The 14,169-nt window shown below is 41.4% G+C and overlaps 1 protein-coding gene across 8 annotated transcripts in view; it reads right to left on the reverse strand.

Annotated features, from left to right (window-relative positions):
* cadm3 (cell adhesion molecule 3) overlaps positions 1-14,169 on the reverse strand; it is a 96,988-nt gene that overhangs the window by 58,801 nt on the left and 24,018 nt on the right. For all 8 annotated transcript variants that reach the window (XM_025900158.1, XM_005476741.4, XM_005476746.4 and 5 more), the window contains exon 3: positions 1,391-1,540. In XM_025900158.1, coding sequence (XP_025755943.1) covers positions 1,391-1,540 — 150 coding nt within the window. The remainder of the gene's footprint in view (positions 1-1,390; positions 1,541-14,169) is intronic.

Raw genomic sequence — 14,169 nt, forward strand, 5'->3', positions numbered from 1 at the left:
GAGTCATTAAAAATGGATTGTCTTGTGTGAAGTTTTATCTAAGGTGTTATTTCATCTGACCCAGGAGTCTGACTCGATCTCAGTTTTACAGCCTTCTTTCTAACAATGATATTTAAAAAAATGGAAAACTGATACACGATGTTGAAAGTACGCATGTTTTTTGTTTTGTTTTGTTTTTTCAGATTGTACCTGTACTTCCAAACTTTTAAAGACAGGGAAAATTGAATGTGTTTTTGTTTTTATATGTTATTATGCAGTAAGTCTTTACTGGGCCAACAATATACTAGACCAAATTTTGCTAAATGTGGCTGATCTACTAACATCAATTTGACACCCCTGATCCCCAAATAGTGTCCACACGGGTAAGTCCATGTGTTCAACATATGTTATTATCACAATATATTATTGCCAACCCCGTATCACAGCAAAACGTGTAATAGACATGCTGGTCCACCGTGTCCATTCCAGACTTTGCTTCTTCTAAGTGTGAAATGGACACGCATGTAGAAGTTGCAGTAAGCTGGAGTGCCAGCAGAGGGAGATGTTTTATTTTAAGCCAACAAGAATACAAGCGTTTAAACAGACATTTTTAGCACATTTACATGTATATACATATTAGCCACCTAGCTTAATGATTTCTGGTGATTAAGGACCCTTGAACCTACTTCATACCTTCCTTGCTCACTAGCGACTTTTTGGCTTTAAATATATTATCTCCCCTTGCTGTTACGGCAACTTCTGCATCCCAAACGGCGTGTCTATTGCACGCTTTGCCATGATATCAGGTTTTAATTGCACAAAAGGCTATGGATAAACTAATAGGTTGTTCAGTACTTTTTACATACTAATTTTCTATAAATAACCATCAGTGCAAAAAATCTGCTGCCTAATGGGAGGAAAAAAAAACGCTAAATGTCTTTTGGCTTCGACAGCTGGACAGGGGATGTTAACAGCCCTCAGCCTGAAAGTCATCTGTCAGGAAAAGCTGGCTAAAGCTAACACGGTGCAAGCTAAAGAGGCACTTAGAAAATAAACATCCTTCTGAGAGAATCTTGGCTTTTTTAAAAAGAGCACTGCATCTAAACCAGAGGCAGCAAGACTTTTATATGAAAGTATCTGAAATTCAGGTGTCAGGCTGAGTCCAGATGCTGCAAGTGAGCTGGCAAAAATCGAATCGAATAAGAACTGGTGACTATTTTGCGTCATATTTTGAGGATAAAGGTGCGCACTGAAATTTTGGTCTTCCCTTTGGTGTGACTTGAGCACAAGTGGTTTGAAAAGCACTGATCCAAAACACATTTGGCAAAGTAAATTAGCAGAATTTGTACATATTTTGTAATTAGCTCCTAATGATACTCTGATAGTTTCTCCATCCCTGACTTCCTCTCACCTCTCTTTTCTCCAAAGTACAGGGTCTGCTGTGCAGTGTTGGACCACTGCAGTGAGGAATTGTCGCTCTCTGCCACCCGGCAGGTCAATGTCACCGTACCCCCCACGGGCACCGTCTCATCGGAGGTCATTGGCTGCAAGGGGTCGTCTTCTAGGTAACAGGAGAGAGGGAAGAAAAAAAATCACGAGACTGAGTGATAGAAATGCATCACAAGTCAGTGAGATGCAGTGCTCATATGAAAACACAGGCAAAAATAGTAGCACACACCAACACACAAATCAGATAAACCCACAAAATGCATTACCCGCCTCGATCTCACTCTTTCTCTCTATCTCCCCCCGCCCATCTCTTTCTCTGCTTGTCAGATTATCTATATATCTCTATCTGTCTTTCTGAAAGCTCAGACACAATACGCACACACACAGACACACAGACAAGCTGTCAGAGGGACAAAAAAGTAGACAAATGGCTATCTACTTGTATGTCTGCGAGGCCAGTGTAAGAGCAATGAGTCAGTTGCAGCCCTGGCATCCAGGGACCATCCGACCTGAGGGACCAGCAAAGATGAAGCGACTACGGCAGACAGTGGCTCTCGATGGGTCAAAGCAACAACAAGAGCGCTGTCTCATACCTCTAATGGCGTTCTAACTCTCCTTTGTCAATATCTGTGTCAGTTTTTAACGCCATGCATATGCATCGGCTGGTCCAGAGGAAGCTCAAACAGGACAGGCATTATGGAAATGAGCAGGTCAGAGGAAAAGGAGAATGAGAATATAAATGACCCGACATAATGAAAGGATTCTAAAGGCTGTAGCTGAAACTGGAACACCGCAAAAATCACTGAAGAGTGAACTGTCTGGGTGTGTAACAGTATTCAAATTGGCTCAAATTATGGTATTTAACAGTGCTCCCTTGATAACGGGTGATGGTGCAGGCTAATTCTCCTCTGCATTCAATGAGGGAGACAAATTATGAATCAGAACCAGAGATCTATACTAAAATATGGAGTCCTTCGTTACGGTAAGTAAAGCCTAACATGGTCGCTGCTGTTTCGTTTGTTTGCCACGTGAAGTTCCACGTATCTCGGCCTCGTGTGCACCCTTCGCACCCTCTCCTCTCCTACTATCTTCCAAATGTGCCGGTGCTCACTCATTCTAATCTCAACCAAAAGGAAAATATGACATAATTGACGACAAGACCAAGCCAACGTGGGGGAACATCTTATAAGAAAATACGCCTCAAAGCGGTCTCCTCACCCCTGAAAATACGGCGCATATAAATAGTTTAATTGGAACCAAATTGTCAAGCGGGAGACAGGTTTATATTCGGGGTGGAGCGTTATCGCATCCTTGCACCGGCGGTGGAATTGATTTTTTTTTTTTTTCTGCAAGAAGAACATCTGCTTAAGTGCGCTTCAGCGGAACTCCCATCAAGACACGCAAAGGAGGGGCACACAAAGAAAGGATGCAGAAGAGGAGGAGAGCAAGCTAACTGAATGTAGCATCAAAAACGCACATTTGCAGTACATGAGCCGAGAGCACCTGGGAGAAACTATAGGCATCTTTTTTTTTTTCATTTTAAAACTGGCCAGCAAGTCCAGCATCACAGAAAACATCAGGCAAAAAAAGCCTTCAGGTTTGCCTCTGGGCTATAGGGTTTCAGAGCGATAATAAAGGTACAGCTGCTCTTTGCCAGCGGGATTCAAAAGACACTCAGAGACTTCCAGAGCCCTTCATGTCAGGAAGTCGCTCACTTGCTTTCTCTCCTGTTTTACTGCAGCTCTGACCTTGTGGTTAGTTTATCTAAGCACCATGATGGCTGAGGGCTGAATGTGTGGTCAAGTGTACCGCGGATTAGTGTCTCCTTTAATAGCATCTTGGGCTAATTCTTGTGGCTGATCGCACAAGCTCCTCCACTTGGCATGAACACTTTGGGTAAATTGGCTGTCCCACTGCACTACTCATCAAGCCAACCGCAATGAACGACGACAGGTTAGCCAATCTTGCGCTGTCTAGCTGCCACAGTGTGCTGGCATTTTCTGATCAAGGACAACCTGAGTTTGAGGCTCAGTGTGACATTTGTGCTGGTAAAACAATATCAGTAGCCAATTAGTGACTTTTCAGTGAGGAGACGCGCTTTTAAAGTGGACATATTTTAAAGGATCCTTTACATAATGTTGAATATTTATCACCAGAAAAACCCCAGAAATGTCGCTTTTTATCAGTGGGACACTAAATGCCAGACAAAGCTTTTCTTTTGGTCAAGTTAATATCAACCAATTAATCATTTAATCAAATTGGAGTAAAGTTTTCAAAGCCATCACGTCACATTTTTCTCATAAATTACACTTTATCTCCCAGATGTTTCTCCAAACTTCAATCTGAAGTCAAAACTTGAAAGCGCAACAATTAAATGTCTCGACGTTTCAAACTAAGCACGCCCCTGTAATAAATAACGACCCAGAGCCAAGGAGGTTAACTTTCAGAAATGTAGCGGCCCTTGTTATTATACACGTTTGTTTGTCTCGTGGTTATTTGTCATATCTCGGTCTTTTATTTTCATTTAAAATTATTGATCTGGGGTGCTGGTTTGTTAAAGGTTAGAGAAGTGAAAGGGTCTGAGGAAGATTGCAGATTCGATCCATGAACTGGCGTGGTAAATGTGAAAGCTGCACTTGTAGCTCGTTCATTAACACTGCTGGAGTGTCTTGGAGCAAAACATAATTTCCAGCTACTCCAGTAGCACTTAGCAGACGCCCAATACATCAGGCTCCGGTTGTTGTTTGCCACGAAAACATTGTGTGTAAATTAATGAAAGCTAACAAATAAAGGTTAATCTCACTCTTATGGACCATAAGGCCTAAAATGCTTTAATCATGATTAACAGGCACTCTGCATCTTAAATTTAAAGCTCCACTAATGCATACAAATTATTTGAATTGTACAGTATACGAGCATGCTGACGTTTTTAGCACAGTTGGTCAAATATTAATCAAAGAAAAGTTTGGCTTAATTAAGTTGAAGGACCATGTGTGTAGAATTTAACTGCAAGAGCATAATTTATCAATCTTTTAGCAATATCTCAAATCGACTTAAACCATTATTATATGGTCAGAGGGGTGCGGTTAGAAGCAGCGGGTATGAAGATGGATGCTAGAGATGTTAGAGTATTTGAAATGAGTTATTAAAAAGTTTGTGTGGTTAACATATTTTATGATACAGTCCAGTGTGGCGCACCCAACCCATCTGCTGGTTGAAACTGGTTCATACAAGTGCTAAAGAGTCTCTCGCCACTAGAATCTGGCTCCGATAATCCTCGGATTCAGATACGACCGTTCTTTTTACCTTTGAATCTCCTTAGCAGCAAAGTTAAAGGAGGGAAATGAAGTTCATCTGGAGTTTAAACTGTTAAGTCAGGTTAAACACTCAAGCTGCAAAAATAAAAGGAGAGACCGATCTATCCTTAGCAGACGTTAAGTTAAACTGTGGTTTGCTCCTCTTTTTTTCTCTCCTCACATCCACGCCTCCCCTCACCAAGCTTAGAGCCAGCGTAAGACACGGGTATTTAAAGCAACACAATTTACACTTTCCCTAGCCAGAAACAAGGTGAGAGAACGCAAGGGTAGAAGGCTGACTGGGATATCAAGTCAATGGAATGAGGGAGGGAGGAAGGAGGACATAGAGAGAAAGATAGATGGATAAGGGTATGCAGAGGAGGGTGGGTGACAAAACGAGGTGGGAAACTGTGCGCGTGTGTGAAAAGAAATGAGAGGGAGGGGAAAGAAGGAGCTAGTGAGACAACAGAGGAAGTGAGAAGCGCTCGAGGGATCTCCAGTGACAAAAAAAGAAAAAGAGAGAGGGAAAAACTTGAAGGAATAATTCCACATTTTTTAAACATATGGTTTATTTGTTTTCTGTCAGAGAGTTAGATGAAAAGATCGCTATCAATCTCATGTGTATGCATTACATATAGAGCTGCACTGCAGACTTGTTCAGTTTATCCAAAGAGAGACAATATACCAACTAAAACCTCTCTTCTGTTACAGTCAGCTGCATTTCATATCGCATTTAATTACGTTTTGGGCGGTTTATTGTGAAAATCTATTCATGCGCACTGAGTTTGGATATAATTTTCAGCTTGTGGTTAACTTCAAAAATTCAAAGTCAATCTGTGAAGATGTCTAGACAGAAGGTACTTATTCAGTCAAACAAAAATAATTCACACAGTGCTGAAGAAAAGTGTTGCCATAATGTTTTGAACTTTGACAATGAACCGCACTCCCCAGGCTTTACGTTAGAATGAAATTAAGCACACATGTTTTTTCTTTGCCTTTACAAACTTCTGCAAACAAACAGCTTTAATGATAAAATACAATACTGTGCAGTGGGGCTTAAGTTCAACCTGTATAGCCCAATGTTACCCTGGTATCTATGTATTTAAGCTAAACTACATAAATATGTATAAATAAGAACAGGCGAAACTAGTTTAACCAGGTCCTGACTTCAGCTCGGTACCACACACATAGACTCACACACCCACACCCACACCCACACCCGCACACACTGGATTAATTTTAGTCGCCTTATTTCACTCTCTGGAAGTGTGTTTCCCAAAAAGTTGAACTACTGCCTTGAGAAAAAAAGTTCCCTCTTTATTCCTCCAATTTCTCTCCCTACAAAGAACAGACAGTGAAAAATTCAAACCACCTTGCACATCTCCATGTTCACCCTCTTTTTCCTTCTTACTCCATCTGTCTCCCTCTAGCTTCTCCCCCCTCCTTCCCTCCATCTGCCCCGATGTCCTCCCTGCTTTCCTATCATCCCCCCTCACCTCCTCGCCCTTCTGTCAAGCCTCCTTCCCCTCCTCCTCTATTACTGATCAACTCGCTTAATTCTCCCCATCCTTAATTCCTTATTTTCCTCCGTTTTTTGGTCCCCCAGGGTGGATTTACAATGTTGTTGCTAATTAACTCAGGTTAATAAACTTTATTTACTGTTAAACAACTGTGTGTGAGAGCACCTTCACATGTAGGTCTGGTCTAAGTGTGCATGTGTGTTTATGTGATAAGATTTCTATCCTCATATTTGCGCACATGTGGTTTATATTTGTAAGCAGAGCGTATTTGTTGCTTTGCAGGGAGGTAATTATCTGACTGTGTCTCAGTATGTGCACGTCTGCGTGTGTGTGTGAGCCCCGAGAATCTTATTATCGAAGATGTTTGCATGCCAGTGCGTGTTTGTGCTCAAGCACACAGTGGTGTTTGGGTTTTTTTTGTGGTTAGGAATATATCTGTTTGTGCACAAATACGTGGGAAGAAGCGTGTGTATCTGTGTGATTTATGAGATGCTTTTTATCTCCATGTGGTTGAGGCGAAGTGCATGTGCACGCTACCCTGTGCATTCCTATGCGTGTATCCATATTCCACTGCAGCTGCACTGAGTCCAGGGCTATGGTGTGTGACAGACACAGTCATGTGTCATGGTGCCGCTGATGCTGTACACATTTGATGGGAAACTCAGCCAACAATGTGCGGGTTGATACGGCGTGGTATGATACAGGCCATTACACACACACAGAGGCATCCACTTGTGCAGACTACAAGAAAGCTGACCCTCCCCCCCAACACACACACACACAAACAGCCCTCCCCCATACAGACACACCCTCACGTACTCACCACTCACCCCCAAAACTGTACACAGGGGCATAAACACACACCAGACGCGAGAACATTAATGGATAAAAATGTGCTTAAAAAAATGCAGCATTAGATACAGCTGGACTCCAGAAGGAGAACATGCGAAAAGCACATGCATGCACACTTTTTCCCATAATGTACAGAGGACACATTCAGAAAGACATACACACAAACATACACCCACCCTGACAGATACAGAGCAGCCTCCCCCACACCATCCATCTATGCCCAGCTGTCCCAACTACCACCCCCATCCCCCTGGGTAAGTGTGCGCATATCTGGGACTGTAAATATGTGTGTGTGGGTGTGCGTGCCCTTCTGCCCACCTCTACCATCCACAAGTTCACTCCCACCCAACTATTGCACCCCTCACTCCACGCTTTACCTCTCTACCATTACCGTCCGGCTGTTACGACTCACAAGATGCAAATTTAATCCAATTTTGTCTTAATTCCTGGTGAGTTTTTTTTTTAAAGAAGCAGACCCCCCGTTCACGTCTGACTTATGAAATGCAGATCATTGTCGAAAAAAAAGGCTCTTTACAGCTTTGCAGCCTTTAATAGAGATGCGATTGTTGCAATCCTCAGTCTGGTGTCACATTATTTGGGATCCTGAACAAATTACTTAAAATCTTCAAGGGATGTGGATGAGTGTGGAAGTAAAGGGGGGGAGTGCTGGGTGGGACTGGATGTTGGGATTTAAGGACCCCCTATCTGCCACCTTAGGACAAACAACCTCCTCAGCCCTTAGTTTTTACCCCAGCCCGCCTTTTTTCTTAATCAGTCCTACTTGTGGGGGATTCTCTGAGCCCCCAACAGGCCCCACCACCTCCCATCAAGTACCCCTCCACTACCCTGCCAACCCACCCTTCCTATGTTCGCTGTCAAACATAGTTAGCTCAGAAATCGGGCAATCCCCTCCTTACCCGCATCCTCCACGAGCTAGAGCCCTCCCATTCACACGCACGCACACACCGCCACCATCATAGCCCAGCAGTGTCTGCAGCAGTAGTGAGGCGCCAAGCCGCCCGCCCACCCTGCCACTGGAACAGCACTATGAGAAAGAAAAGGGAGCGCAAGCAGGGAGAGAGGGAGGAAGGGGGGGATTCAGTTTGCAGAAAAGGGCAGCAGCTTCACTGCTGACAAAAGAAAAAGAATAATGATTTGCAAGGAAGAGAAAGACAGAGAGAGTTGGGATGGCGAGAGAGCAAGACAACGATAGAGAAAAACACAAGGGAAAAACAGGGAGAAACAAATGAAAGAGGGAAAGGGAGAGTGAGAGGTGAGCGAAGGACATGGCAGAAATAAGCATATATAGATTGATGAGAGCAATGAAGAGAGATGACAGGGTGACTTAGAAAGGGGGCAAAAAGACCGAAAGAGTGGGAAAAAAAGAAACAATGAGAGCAAGATGGAGGGAAGTAGAGCAAAGAAAAAAGAAAAATGAGAAAGCTGACATATAGCATGGATGAAAAAAATGAAGAGGTGCTGACATAAGTGGTGAGGTGGGGAGAAAGAGCAGCAATAAACGGCGATAGCCGTTAAAGATAGGATAGGATATTTTCAAATGCGTGGCCACAAGAATATTCACACTTCTTGTTATCATTCCTTGTCTCGCTACTGGTTTGAACTGATCTCTTTCTAAGGTCACTTTACTAGCCCTCGAAATTTGTTTCATCCTTACAAAATCAGAGTGAAATAAAACTTCAGTAGTGTGAGTGAGTCAAATCAAGTGGGTATCTTCCGAAGCTATGGCCTTTTAAGCATTAAATTCCTTTTCCATGTTTTCTAGGTTAGTATTCCTATGATGGGAGCAATGTTTTTTGGTTGTCACCAAAGTGAGCAATTGCTTCAGTGTTGTAGAGCCAAAGAAGTCTCAGACTCTCTACATGTCACTAGTTTTACAGATATTTTAACAGGTCATAAATTTGCACCGGTTCAGCTAAGATTAGGTTCAGCACAGGAAAGTTCTGTACCCTATGATTTAAAACAAACCCTATGCTTAACATCCAGATTATCAGATATTAACCGTACCCATCATCTTTCCCTTTAGTCACCTTACAATTTTAGTTGCCTAAACCCATCCGCACTTTAATCACTTATTTGAATGTTTCTCATCCTCCATCATCATACTTGGAATGCACAGCTGTCTGTGAAAGAAAGTGCCTAATTTTCTGTCCTTCTCTTTGTATAAAAAAATGTACAGGCATAAAAAACTGTGGCTAGCTTTGAGTAAAAGCTGTTCATTTCCTGCAGCTCTCTGAGCCACACAGGTTTGTGGTTGGGCTCAGCCAGCAACATCAAACTGTAAGGCTGAAGAAACCAACCTCAGAATGTAAACACTTCATACTAATTTAAAATGGTGAAAGCACAATTTGACCCCATTTTTTGACGCAGTGGAGTGAAACTGAGTATTGCTTCAGAACCAATATGCCTACTGTACATACAGATAAAATGTGCGACTTGAATCTGAACCTATACTTTAATGGCATATATGCTTTATTGAGTTGCTAATCAGGCTGAAACCCATTATTCAGCTGCTGTTTGTTACATCATAATTACCTCTATAATTATCTCTGCAGAGTTTCAATACAGCTTTGTCAGCTAAGCTTCTTTAAAAATAAATCGGATACAGTGGGGTTGGGAAGACAGAGGAAGACAGATGCTTTAGATTTTAAAGAGAGAAGCCCTGTCCTGAACCAGCACACACACGATTTCATAAAAAAAAAATCACCCACCACAAATCATCACATGATATCAAAAACAGCAACCAAGCTTTATCTGTCCATCTGCACTTCCGCATACACACACAGGAAGATAAAGAGAGTTAAATCTTTAATGCTTTGGCAAATGCACTGACTGCCCTTGCCAATACGCCACTTAAAGAAATGAGTAGTCAATTACCAGAAGTCTGCCCTTTTGACTAAGATCACTGGACTTGCTATGGTGAGACTCAGAATCTGCTCTCTCTCTTTCTCTGTGCTCATCTCTCTGTGAAAGATGGGTGTTGTCTACCCATTTTTCAAAACAGCAATAACAAGAAGTCTGGAAAAAATTTGTGTACTGTTCTGGAAAACAAAAGTGTGTCGCAATCAGATACTTGGACTGTTACATAAGCAGGAGAAGTACACACACACACACACACACACACACTGGGTGTTCATTTAATATAATTTACGTTTGAGTGAAATTACACCTTGATGATGTTGCTTAATGATGTCTCTGTAATGATTCTGAACAAACTGATTAAAAACTCGCAAAGTTTTTGTTTTTTGTTTTGAATGACAGGTTTTGTTTGATGTAAGGCACAACAGCAGAACACAGCCTGCTGTATTAAGAAATGGTTAAACATTAAAGTTTGTAATATTATATATGAGTGTAGCCTCAAAGTATGTGAACAAACTTATTTGTTAAATTAAGTTTAAATTCCAAAACATCTAAATCTTAATTTCACAGAGGAAGGAAGTGATCCTCCCACATTTTTGGCAACAGTGTATTGACTGTCAGGTCATATTCTCAGGCTTCAGTCTGTGTCCAACATCAGTGCTTGACCCTTATAAATGCTCTTACAGCTGAAAAGTATTAAGTCCCTGCAGCCAGACTTTTGTGGACAGCCTCCTAGAAGAACGGAGGCCGGCACAGCTGCCAATTAGTTTCCGTCCATCCATTTTCTTAGCCACTTATTCAAAAACCAAGGCAAATTTAGAATCTCCAATTAAATTAATATGCATATCTTTAGACTGTGGGAGGCACTTACAGGCAAAGGAAGAACATGATACAAACCCTTCACAGGAAGGCATGGGAGGCCACAGTGCCAGTTTAGATCCTAGATTAGTTTATGAGAAACATGAAAACATACTCTGTATGGCAAAGTACAGAAAGGCAAGTACAGTCGAGCAAAGTCACCACCTTCAAACTCAGCAAACTCACTCTTGTGCTCTCACATAGTCACACACACACCTATCCGCTCGTAAAACCTTCTGATAACAGGAGGGACTTATAGGACAGGGAAAAGAAGGATTGTGCTCTCGATGTCAATGGAAGGGACAAGATTAAAAAAGGGGAATTCAGTGAGCAGGGTGAAGGAAAAGACTCAGCAAGCGGTGATGGAGGGACAGAAGGAGGACAAGATCGAGGGAGAGGGGTGAGTCAGTGAGCCAAGGGTGACGAGGGAAGATATGCTTCAAATTAAATCATTTGGAACAAAAGAGGATTGTTGCCAAGCAACCCAGCCAGAACAGGGTTACCAGGGCAACAGAGGTGACCCGAAGCTTGACCTAAGAAATGGAGTCGCCCTTGTCGTCCATCAGCATACACACATGGGCACACAAACACACACCTCCGCCTTGCTCTCCGTGCCTGTTGCTTTCAAGGTCCATCTGACAAACACAAACAGACAGAAGGTTTCTCCTGGAAAACGCAGAACACAACCGAAATGTCAACCCGAGGTACAAACAAAGTGCAGTGCTTTCAATCAAGGCCAGTTTTAAAACTGAGTGGGGCCAGGGTTAGGCAGTTATGATGTTAGGCAAAATCACCAGCTAGTGAAGCACAACACAGAAAAACTGTCCAATGTCCAAGATGGGCCTGTAGAATAGATGAACATTGCTGTATTTTTCACAGGGTTTTGGCAGCAATATCAATATACAAACACTATTTAGAGCTAATGGATGGCTCCCTGATTCTCGCTTAGTGAGGGAAAGCGCATATAAAGGCTTATTTAAGGACCTATTAAGTTTAATAGAAAGGAGAATTTAGTTTAAAATTATGGCTATGATGTTACTCGGAAAAAAAGCGCTAACAAAATACTGCAAAGCAAAAAAAATCAAAGAAAATGCAGAAAAATTTACTTGGAATAACTATCTGCCAACAGAACAGGACAGTTTCACTTGTCAAATAAAGTAAATCTAAAATAATCCTTAAACTCGTACAATCAGTCTAAAAAAAAGTCCATTTGTTTAGACACAAAGAAAAACATTGGGGAAATCTTCTCAGAGAAAATTGCATATTGTGTTTAAAAAGCGCAATCCTGATTAAAATTATTATACTGGTACTTGGAATTATATTGGCTTGGTTAAAGAAAGAAATTATTCTCAATGTTGTGATAAGTGGTGAATCATTATCAACAGGAATTGAGAAAGCTTTGGTTTCTCTTCAAAGGTCTTTTTTTAACATCAAGCAGAGCATCACTTCTGTTTCTGAAGAATACCCCTAGAATACATCTGATATCACAAACTCATCAACTCTGCAGCCCATTGCACTCATGGTGTCACAGCTGTGTTACGCTGTTATGAAACCAAGAAGTACACAACATGAGCAAATGCGTATTGAGGCTAACATGTTTAATTGCTATTTCGCTAGCTGGGCCCACGTCCTCATTTTAGGTTTGACAGCGTTTTAGTAGGTAAAGGTGAATGGCTTGGACATGAATTGAGCTGCGGTTTGGGGAAGGCCTCGAAGGGGACTGGCGACGGCTCCTGGGCCTGGCAGATCCCCATGTACTAAATAGAAGTGAAGAAGTTAAAGAATTGAAAAGGTGAGGGAGGGTGGGGCACGTAAACGAGAATGAACAGCTTACAGAACTGAGGGAACCTATATAGATGAGAACCAGAAGGAGCGTGTTTGGAGGCGTTGTCCCGCTCCTGAAATTCTGATACATAATCTCCAATACAGAGCTTCCTGAGACAATGACTTGGGATGCAAAACTACTTTTGTGCACTTCATGCTTATTATTAAGCAGTAATAACTGTAAATTATAAGAAGACCAATACAAAAAGCTATTGCTATTGGCTATTTATCAAAGTTAGTGGCTGAGATGATAAACACATTACTGCTGTTATTTTCTGTCCTGTGTTTTGTTCATTGGAACATGTGATTGCTTTGTTGTGGTATAAGAATGACAACTGAATATTGAATTCCACTAGATCATTATGTGCTCTTATTACACAGAGGTGTATTATGTATAAGAAATGAAAGGGATTGAGTCGTTGAAATAATAAATCCTGCCTTTGACAAAGTAATATCCTACTTATCAGTGCTGAACAAAAAAAAAAAAGAAACAAGTGAAATACTTTAACATAAAAACTGCAGACATATCTTCTTGACAAGCAAATACGGCCTTGATTTGAGATAGTTCATTTCTTTTTCTTTTTTGCAGTGCACAAGGTTTTTAAGGCTGATTGACTAATTTCATATATAACCATATATCATCCTATATTTATTGGGATATGTGCTCGATGAAAAGTGTTTTGGGCTGTTTTATTATGACACTAGAGTTCCTCATGACTGGAAGAGTTTACAGCTGAAAAATAAACGTGTGTTGACTTGGCTGTTTGATGGACAAACTATATGTAATTGTGACACTGATTCTAGACTACCTCAACCACAGCAGAGGATTTCTACCCTGAAATTCAATGTCATTTTATTTGTTTGCGTCTTTACAAAAAAAACTAAACATGTATGAATAGCATGGAAATCATTTGAGAAAGATTTCGGACGAAAAGACGAAGCGTTAAGCTGTCAGTACGCTTCACACGTTGAGCAGCGTATAAAACATTCTCATCCAAACCCCTCTGACATGGGAAATGGTTTGTTTCCCCAGCGTCATTCAGAAAAAGTATAGCCTAAACATTTTTACCTTTACACATGGTTGCACTACAATGTACAAACCACTTTGTTTCAGCCTTCGACATAGTACTTACAAGAGCAGCCTTTATAGTTTCAATCATCCCCTCTTCCAGTACAGACGTGATCAAAAATCCACTGAAATTACTTTAGAAAACAGCCTAGTATGTTTTAACACTTCCTGTTTTCTTCCCTGCACAATTAAAAAAATTATTACAAACCTGTTCGGATACACTCATACTACAAATCATGATACTTGCAGATGCTACTGAAGTTTCTCTAGTATCATGTCAACTCTCCTGTCTGGCTGCTTCCGCTTGAAATCACAAATAAACGTGTTCTCTCGTCTCGTCATGTAATTGTTGCTGAAGTACATGAGAATGGATGTTCGGGCTGGGCGTTTTTTTGTTTCGTTTCAGGCAGACCTTCTTCCTTTCTTCTTTCCACTCCTCTCGTCT

This window comes from Oreochromis niloticus, linkage group LG18, assembly GCF_001858045.2.
Source record: "Oreochromis niloticus isolate F11D_XX linkage group LG18, O_niloticus_UMD_NMBU, whole genome shotgun sequence".
Classification (NCBI taxonomy): Eukaryota; Metazoa; Chordata; class Actinopteri; order Cichliformes; family Cichlidae; genus Oreochromis; species Oreochromis niloticus.